The sequence below is a fragment of the Miscanthus floridulus genome, chromosome 8, assembly GCF_019320115.1.
Source record: "Miscanthus floridulus cultivar M001 chromosome 8, ASM1932011v1, whole genome shotgun sequence".
In the NCBI taxonomy this organism is placed as follows: domain Eukaryota; kingdom Viridiplantae; phylum Streptophyta; class Magnoliopsida; order Poales; family Poaceae; genus Miscanthus; species Miscanthus floridulus.
This window is the reverse complement of record NC_089587.1, coordinates 85,373,900-85,383,627: the sequence shown is the minus strand read 5'-3', so window position 1 is coordinate 85,383,627 and position 9,728 is coordinate 85,373,900. Positions and strand designations below refer to the sequence as shown.

The 9,728-nt window shown below is 51.2% G+C and overlaps 1 protein-coding gene across 3 annotated transcripts; it reads left to right on the top strand.

The window, feature by feature from the left end:
* The first annotated feature begins 903 nt into the window (after nucleotides 1-903).
* LOC136472827 (uncharacterized) lies at nucleotides 904-2,649 on the top strand. 3 transcript variants are annotated; one of them, XM_066470534.1, is made up of 3 exons: nucleotides 904-1,394; nucleotides 1,470-1,635; nucleotides 1,779-2,649. In XM_066470534.1, exon 3 carries the CDS (start codon nucleotides 1,841-1,843, stop codon nucleotides 2,315-2,317), a length of 477 nt encoding a protein of 158 aa, XP_066326631.1. In that variant the 5' UTR covers nucleotides 904-1,394; nucleotides 1,470-1,635; nucleotides 1,779-1,840; the 3' UTR covers nucleotides 2,318-2,649. The 3 variants fall into 3 exon arrangements, with proteins under 3 accessions (XP_066326631.1, XP_066326630.1, XP_066326632.1); XM_066470533.1 differs by lacking the exon at nucleotides 1,470-1,635; XM_066470535.1 differs by having other exon boundaries at nucleotides 904-1,497.
* Nucleotides 2,650-9,728: the final 7,079 nt, after the last annotated feature.

Here is a 9,728-nt window from a genome sequence, read left to right as displayed (position 1 = left end):
GTATGGTACCGTCTAGGTTCGTTATTACTCTCGTAGCTCTCCTGCTGCTTCGTTTTAATAAAAACAGCAACATGTTCTGTGTCACTTGCTCAGTGTGTGTAACATGGCACATGTCGTGGTATCATTAGCAGCTAGCTGAAATGGTTTTCTTTTACAATATATCTCTCTTTTTCTCCCTCTCTCTTTCCATCCACGCACAAGGAGAATCACGTGCTGTTTTTATGAGGTCAGCAGTTTATTTTCCAGCACACGTACAGGTGCAGCTGAAAACGTAGTAGCACATGACAATTGCCCAAACTGAAGGACCACGTAATTATTTTCCAACCTGGGCCTCGTTTAGATTGCAAAAAAAAATAAACCTGATGAATAGTACCACTTTCGTCTTATTTAGCAAATATTGTCCAATCGTGGACCAACTAAGCTCAAAAGATTCATCTCGTGATTTCCAACTAAACTGTATAATTAGTTATTTTTTTACCTACATTTAATACTCCATGCAAGCGGCTAAAAATTGATGTGATGGAGAGAGAGTAAAAAAACTTGAAATTTGGATGGCATCTAAACAAGGCCCTGATCGATCTGTACATGTACTACTCCTATATACTACTAGTACTGCATAATTAAGGGCCTGTTTAGAATCCAAAAATTTTTACGCAGTAGTCGTCACATCGAATCTTGCGGCACATGCATGGAGTACTAAATGTAGACGAAAAAAAACTAATTACACAGTTGGTTGAGAAATCGCGAGACGAAACTTTTGAACCTAATTAATCCATAATTAAACACTAATTACCAAATACAAAATACTACAGTGAGCCAAAATCCAAAAATTTTTGGATCTAAACGGCGCCTAAGCTCTTCGGCACATGCGTGACGCCCTTTTTTCCTCCGAGACGTTGCAGGTACTCCCTGAAATGCAACGCCACTCGGCCCTTGTGCGCGGCGCTGCTTGTTTGGCTTCTTTCCTTGCTGTGTGTACACTCCAGAGTCCAAACAAACCCGGCCACTCGAATCATCATCACCTGCTGAGTGAGTGGCGAGTGGTCACAATATCTCTGAACCGAATGCCCCACCAGCCTATAGAAAACCACACGGCCAGCCGGGCCACGCTACTCCGATCCCTTGAGCTTCGTGCGGCCTCTCGTCTTCCTCCCTGCTTCTTCGATCCTATTCCTATCCAAGAACCACACGGCAGGCCTCCCTCTAGTCTAGGAGATCGATCTCTCGGTCGTAGTAAGCACAGCTCCACCAGTCCGATCCAGCAGCTGTAGCTGGAGCCTGAGGTGGAGAGATCGGATGCGTTGCTCTTGAGCTCCGATCGAGTACAGAGCGGAGGCAGGCACGTACAGGCAACGCCACGGGAGACAGAGAGGGAGAGAGGTGGGCGTCGTCAGGTAGGTCGTCGACGATCTTGCTCCCCTTCTTCTGTTCTGTTCCATCTGCGTCCTTCATGCTCTCCGTTTGCTCAGGATTCAGGGAATCCCCCTCTGCCCTCTGGTGAGGGTAATCGTTGTTTTGTGGTGGTTGGAGTGTCTGTGATGCTTTGTTAATTTGCAGTCCCTTTCTGTAACCGTTGGGAGTTCTTGGTAACGATTGATAAGCTGCCTGCTTTGTTCACCTCGATCGCATACCCATGTACACTGTTTTCTTGCTCATCATCCTGTTGTTTGCTCGATCCATCCATATATACCGTACGTATTGTGTTGTGTGTATCTGATGAGATGCATACACTGACAGGCGAGGTGCCTGACTTGTTTCTTTCTTCTGCTATTTTGCAGCTCCAGCCAAGGAGGGAAGCCCCCTACCCTTGTCTAGCTGAATCCATCCATCAGATACGTACATGGGCAAGCTTAGAGGGAAGAGCAAGAAACTGAACGACGAATCCGACGAAGACGGCAGCGTCGGCGGCGATGAGGTGTCCGTGTCCCCCACACCGCCCAAGACCAAGAGGAGGAGGGGAAGGCCGGCTCACAAGCCTCTCACGGCGGACAACGGCACCGACGAAGCAGAGGACGACAAGGACGCCGGCGAGGTCGAGGAGGATTACGCAGACGACGGCGCCAAACCCGCTCCCGCTGTGCGGCCAGCAGGCAACGACGACGACGACGCCAAGGGCTCGACGGCTGAGACCGGAGCTGCCAAGAAGCGGCGGCGCCGGCGGGCCCGGGTGAAGCGCGGCTCCGACGACGACCTTGTGGGAGAGGACGGCGTCGGGGAGGGACACGTGAGGGCCAAGTCCAGTGGGTTCCGGCCCAATGGAAGCCGCCGGAAGAGCACTCCCCGGCGAGCCGCCGAGGCTGGAGTGGAATGCAAGTGAGCATCTACCCCCAGCTACCACGTAGTACTAGTGTTGAAGTTGACTTCTTCTTTTTCACTAATTACTGGGGGTTTTGTTATACCCTTCTCTGTTAATTACATAGGTTAAAAATACAATCTTCAAGTGTGTGGTAGTGGTAGACTGGTAGTTCCATGCATCTCTAGCAGGAGCAGGAGCATGATCATGATCATGCCATTACGTGCTGGTCGGTGGATGACAAGCTAGTTAGGCCTTTTCCCCTCATCGGATGTTTCTGACACGTGCACGGAGTATTAAATATAGACTAAAAATAACTAATTGCATAGATTGTGACTAATTTGCAAGATGAATTTTTTAAGCCTAATTAGGCCATGATTTGACAACGTGGTGCTACAGTAACATATGCGCTAATGATGGATTAATTAGGCTTAATAAATTTATCTCGCGGATTACTGAGAACTTGTGTAATTTGTTTTATTATTACTATCCGAACACTCCGTTGTGACACCCCATGTAATATCGACAACCTAAACTTTAGCCCTATATTTAAACAAGGCCTCATTATAGCTATATATTGCGTTGGTTAGCATCAACCTATGGATGTGACCGGTGGTCTGCGTTGCAATTAAAAGCATTTCCGTATAAACTATTTACCCTTTGTTTTGTGAAGCTTCTGTTTAGTTGTTTATTATGGGTCATTTGGCAGTGATTTTTTAGTAGATTGGTTGTTTAGGACTTTAGGTGTCATTTGGCAGCATTTTTTTTAGCAGATTGGTTGTTTAGTTGTCATTTGGCAGCGTTTTGTTTTATTAGATTATCGGTGAAAGAATCACTCTTCTCATCCAAACAGCAAAACTTGGCACAGATTTGGATGGGAACCTGTTTCTAGTTGCTCTCTGTTCGAATATCACCAAAATCACTGCGGAATCAATTCTTACATGCTTCCCACCCTCTTTTCCAACCAGAATCAACTATGATCACTCTACCAAAGATTTAAGGAGCTACTCTTAATCGCTGCATTGGTAGGAGCAGGAGTAATTATAGCTCATGCTGAGCATCTGTGTTATTCCGTAGTCTAATGTAGCCTGGTTGTAGGTCCGAAAATTGCACCAAAAAATAAAACATTTCGAATAAAGACTGACTGTACTAGCTAGTACATATCCGTTGAGTTGTCCTTCACAAGACGTTTCTTCGGGCGCGTTTAGTTTGGCAAAATTTGCATAGTACACGATTCTTTACTGTAGTATTTCGTTTGTATTTATGAATTATTGTCCAAATATTGACTAATTAGGTTTAAAAGATTCGTCTCGCAAAGTTAAAGCAAACTGTGCAATTAGTTTTTGATTTCGTCTACATTTAGTACTCCATGCATGTACCACCAGTTTGATGTGACGGAGAATCTTTTTTTATATAGTACACTTTTGGAGAACTAAACAAGGGCTTCTTTAGGAACACAAGATGCATGGTTTTTTTTTGTGCGAATATTTCTTTTTCCTCTATCAAGTTTTTTTTTTCTGTCAAACTGGAAGTTTCGATCCGGACACTAGGCTGCTCCACTCGGTGTAAAAAATAGAAGTGCTCAACTGTTCAAGTGTTTTTTTTTAATAAATGTAAAAAATATCTGGCTTCATTCCCACAAGTGAGAAATAATACCAAATTTTTTACGGAGCATAATCACTTAAGCTAGTTTGACAAATTTTACCGATTATTTGGTCACATGCTAAAATTTGGATTGCCAACGTTTTACTGAGGCCGCGTTTAGAAGCCAAAATTTTTTGGTTTTGGGTACTGTAGCTCATTTGTTTGTATTTGGCAATTAGTGTCTAATTATGGACTAATTAGGTTTGAAAGTTTCGTCTCGCGATTTCTCACCTAACTGTGCAATTAGTTTTTTTCGTCTACATTTAGTACTCCATGCATGTGCCGCAAGATTCGATGTGACGGGTACACATTTAGTACTCCATGCATGTGCCGCAAGATTCGATGTGACGGGTACTGCGCAAAATTTTTTGGGAATTAAACAGGGCCTGAGTATAAATCCACTACAAAGGCCCTATTCGTTTCGGTGAAAAGCCACGCTGAAAAATACTATTCGTTGATTTGGTGTAAGAGAAAAACACTTTACCATGACTGATGAGTTTAAGCGAACAGGGCCAAATTTGGTGCCTAAAATTTGGCCATGAGAAAAGTTAGTTTGGTTAGGAGGTGACACAAAACAAACACTCATGTACCACAAAAGCATCATTCCTCTAGCAACATTACGGGCAAGACCTATCTTGTTACCACAACTTTCCTCAAGACATTAAAATCTCGACTTATCAAGGGCATGACTTCTCCAAGGGAGACGCTACTGGCCGGACGTCCGGCCCCAAGAGGTGTCCGGACGCAGCTCCCACCCAGCCTGTAAAATTATCTGGTTTCACCCATAACTCTCAGCTAGCCTGTAAAAGTAAGCTGGTTCCACCCATAACAGAGGGGATAGCCATTGCAACATGTGCAACATCAGATCTACTTTTGCAACATCCAAATAAAACGCTTGCAACATACGTCTGAAACACACAAAAACCACGTATGTAGCCATTGCAAAATATATGCAACATCCAGATGAAACAATTAAAACATACGTTTGAAGCAACTGCACTACTACATAAATGAACTTGCGCAGCGTTGCATAATTGGCCTCCGTGGTGGGCACTGTTTTTGCCCGCCACGGTAATTCGGTGTCCGGCCGGCCACTGAGACGCCCGCTGCGGTAAATGATTTACTGCAGCGGGCAACCTTATTTGCCCGCTGCGGTAAATCCCCATTTACCGCAGCGGACATCTTAACGTGTCCGCCACGGTAAATCGATTTACTGCAGCGGGCAACCTTATTTGCCCGCTGCGGTAAATCCACATTTACCGCTGCGGACATCTTAACGCGTCCACCATGGTAAATCGATTTACCGTGGCGGACGTCTTAAGATGTCCGCCACGGAAAATACCCTATTTTTTGCGGCGGACATCTTAAGACGTCCGCCACGGTAAATCGATTTACCGTGGCGGGCGTCCTAAAATGCCCGCCACCTAAAATGTGGACGACGACCGGATTCAGCCCAGATCTGGCGGCCGACGGTTTCCTTAAAAAAAAGGGAAAATGACTTCTCTCCCAGCTCGGACCCTCTCGCTCCCGTCGCTTTCCCAAGCCGCATCGGCGCCCCTCTCGCAAGCAGCGTCCGCGCCCCACATGCTCAAGCCCGCAGCGTCCGGGGCTGCCTCGCCCGGCCTTCGTGCGAGCCCCGGCTTCCGACCGTGACCTGCTGCGCCCCTGGCCCCACCCGGCGTCTGGCTCCGCTCGTCCGCTCGGTGCGCGGCCTTGGCCACCCTCCCCTGCGCCGTCCTTCCCTACTCCGCGCACGACCTCCCCCGGTGCTCCGTCAGCTCGGCGGTGCCTCGTCCGTGACGCTGCCGTGTGCTCCTCCCTCCCCTCCGGTGCCCCAGCACGTGCGCTTGCTGCCTCCTCTTCCCCGAGTGGCTCTTCCCCATGCGCTAGGGTTCCTCCTCCTCCCCCACGGATCCTCCATGAACGACGATGGCACGGGGCTAGGGTTTCAAATCCAGTGAGTTCATCTCCCTCTCTCCCTCTTCCTCTCCATCTCCCTCACTCCTCCCTCTTCCTCTCTCCAGATCCGGCGACGGCGACCTCTTCCTCCACGGATCCGGCGGCGGCGACCTCCTCCCCCACGGATCTGGCGGCTGCACCCTCCTCCTCCGTGGATCTGGCGGTGGAGCGACCGGATCCGGCAGTGGATCTCCACCACGGCCACGATGCTGGGACCTCCACCACGGCAGGCGAGGACGCGTCGGCGCGGCGGGATCCACGAGGAGGCACGGGGATCCACGAGGAGGCGTCGGCGTGGTCCCCTGCGAGCGACTGGCGAGGTGGTGGCGGTCGTGGGAAGCCTAGATCCATCGCTGGTGGGCTCGAGAACGGGCTTGCCGGTAGGCTCCTGTTTTTTTTAAATGATTAACCGCAGCGGGCATCCTAACGTGCCCGCCGTGGTAAAAGTATATTTACCGCGGCGGGCACGTTACACCGCCCGCCGCGGTAAATAGATTAACCGCGGCGGGCAAAGCCGCCCGCCACGGTTAAGCCACGATTTACCGTGGCCTCTAGGCCGCGGCGGACGGCTTTGCCCGCCGCGGAAAACCGAAAACGTCCGCCTCCAGTAAAGTTTGTGTAGTAGTGCTAAAAACACTTAAAAACATAAGCTTGCAACCATGCGTATATGTGCAACATCCAGATCTATTTTTGCAATATCTAGATGAAACAATTGCAACATATGTTTGAAACAGTTGAAACATACATTTGAAACATACGTGCATAGCCATTGCAACATGTGCAGCATCTTGATCTATTTTTGCAACACCGATATAAAACACTTACAACGTACCTCTAAAACATCTGAAACACTTGAAACATATATTTGCAACACACACTTTCAGCATAATATCTCCTTGCTGTTTGGGAATGGAGGCTCGTCGGTGCGTGGAGTTCATCGGTGTAGAGCTCGCTGCTCTGGTGGAGAAGCATGCGGCAAGTCCGGTGGAGAAGGCCACGGTGGGTCCACGTACTCTAGAAGGCCGCGGTGTGCGAGAGGCGCGGTGGAGAGGGAGGAAGATGGGCTGCTGCGCTCTGGCGTGGAGGAGATGCTGGCTAGCGGAGCGGAGGGGCGGTGGAGAGGGAGGCGCGGTGGAGAATGTGGTCGCCGAGGCGGCGCGGGCGTGCAGCGGCACTTTGTGAGGTGAGTTTTTTTAATGGTTGGGGGCGAGCACGAGTGGATGAACATATAAGAATTATCGTCGGAGGCGGTCCTTGGGCTAGCGCGGACGGCTATCCAAGCACTGAAACTACCCGCAATTTTTTATTTTATGAATGGCCAAAACCAAATGAAACTTAACTTCAAACAAACTTAATAATAAGCTAGCGTAAATCAACTGTCATTCTTGGTACCGAAATGGCCAAACCCTAATCAATCTAACGACGACCCCTCCCCTGCGCTAGCGATTCAGCCTGCACACGTGACCCACTTTCCACATGGTGGCAGTGCATGCTCCCGACCAGCCATGCTATCCTGATGTCATGCTGACACAAAGCCACAAAAAAAAAGATTTTCTTTGAATTGCTATAAATTTTGAACGGTGTCCATTTTCGTTTGCGTTAGACTTTGCGTTTGCGTTATATGTATCTCTGTACGAGTTCGACTTGGGTCTCGTTGAAGTAGGCCTGAATTTGCGACCACGGCTGGGAGCGTGGGCCATGTTAAGCGAGGGCCCAACGAGAAACGCCGCTTGCACTTTTCGTGGGCATGTAATTAGGCCCAAAAAAGGTTGGGAAAGGACACGCATCGGCTGATCGGCCTCGGCCTGGGCTGGCCCATCTAGCTGCTGGCCCCTCGTTGGCGCGGACCGCGGAGTGTACATGGGCCGAATAAAACAGAAAATCGCTTGGACGAACCTTGAGGTTGAGGGAGGCTGACAAAAGCATTTTCAGCAAATTTTGCTCAGATTCAGCCAAAACCGATGGGGCCTACATGCATTCATGCATAGGTGCCATACATATCAGTGCAGGGTGCAGGCAGGTCGTCATCATCCCAGATGTGGGAAGCACGCAGCAGGTCGTCGTCATCAAATTCACCATCGTCGTCGTACGCCATCGTCCCTGATCGAGACCTTGACCCTGATCCCATACATGCTGATGCAGTGACGCAGCCACGCAGGCGATGGAGTTCCAACGGACGGGGAGCTGGCTGGAGCCTGGAGGCACGGCGGGGCTTCCGCTTCGGCAGTGCCCGTGCCGGTGCCCGCACGCGAGGGGCCGGCCGAAGCGAGTTGCGAGTAGCGAGAGCTCGATCGCCTTTCCTTTTTGTCGCAGGCGGCCGTGCCCTGCCCTTCGGTTCCCCTACTGACGACGAGGAGGAGATCTAGCGACCGGGGAACAAAATCTCCTTTTGCATGCATGCTGGTGACGTCCAATCGGCGTACGCAACGCAGCTAGGAAAGGCCGCGCGACGCGACGCGCACGGCCTACGATTCCGATCCTTTTGGCGAGCGAGCATGACGAGCAGAGGAAGAGGAAGACGACGACGACGCCCGGGACGGCGGGCCCTCGTCGGGGGCCGTCGCGCCGCTAGCTGGGCCCTCATGGGATCGGGCAGCCAGCCCATGCACGCGCCGCAGGAGCAGCAGGCCCCCCCTGAAGGGCCCGTGAACAGTGACCCAGGCGGGTTCTGTCGCGTTTGGGCCCCGGCCCTCCGCCGCCCTATCGTTTCGCCTCGGACGGACGGACGGAACCGCTCCGGCCAGAGTGAGCACTGTTCGTCATGGATCCCCAGCTGTACGTATGCACGTACGTGCTGGAGTATGTACGGTGCGGCCGTGTGGGGTTTTTACTGTGGGGTAAATAAAACGACTGACGAGAATGGACTGCGCGCAGGGGGCAGAGGGCGGGCGGACAGCTTTTGGCGCGCGCACGCTACCTACCTAATGACGGCACGGCACGGCACGGGCGCCGGCCGGCGGCGGACACGCGGCGACGGGGAACGTCGGCCCCAGCGCCGAGGGTCCGTCGTCCGGCCGGCCGGTCAGGGCTGCCTGCACCCTGCAGCTTGCAATGCAACATCGATGCGATGCGACTAGTGCGTGCGTCGCCTGCCCGGTCGTGCCTTGCCCGTGCAGCCAGGCAGGCATGGCAGGCGCGCGGTGAGGCATCCCGGCCCGGCTCGTGACGGTGACCTCGTCGTCGTCCTCGATCTATCGGCCTGCCAGCTGCACGGAACCGGAGGCATGCATGCAGATGACCTCGTACGCCGTGTGCCGGCCCGGCCACCGCCTGCTGCCCCGGCTGGCCGGCCGGCCCACGCCACGCACGCGTACGCGCGGTCCGGCCTCCCGTAGGCCATCAGCAACAGGAGTTCCGTCCCGCGCTGGAGCTGGAGGTCCTCCTAGGCCTAGCCCACGGCCGGATCTCCCGATCGACTCGCAGCTGTAATTTGTTCCCGCGCGCGCGATTTTTCGTCGCTGCATTTAATTTGGGGCGTCGAGTTTGAAAAAATAGCTCACTGTATACTCACTGTTGCTGGATCCATCCGGAGATTCCGGACAGGACACAGTAACGTCTATAAAACTCAGAGCCTGTTTAGTTTCCAAAAAAAATTTATGCAGTACCCGTCACATTGAATCTTATGGCACATGCATGGAGTACTAAATATAGACGAAAAAAATTAATTGCACAGTTGGATGAGAAATCACGAAACGAAACTTTCGAACCTAATTAGTCTATAATTAGACACTAATTACCAAATACAAACGAAAGTGCTACAGTAGCCAAAACCCAAAAAAATTTGGATCTAAACGCGCCCTCACCCTCAACGATGATGATGCTTAGTGTCTTA

Coding starts and splice junctions, on each gene's coding strand:
- LOC136472827 (XM_066470533.1), top strand. CDS start 1,841: ATGGGCAAGCTTAGAGGGAAGAGCAAGAAACTGAACGACGAATCCGAC.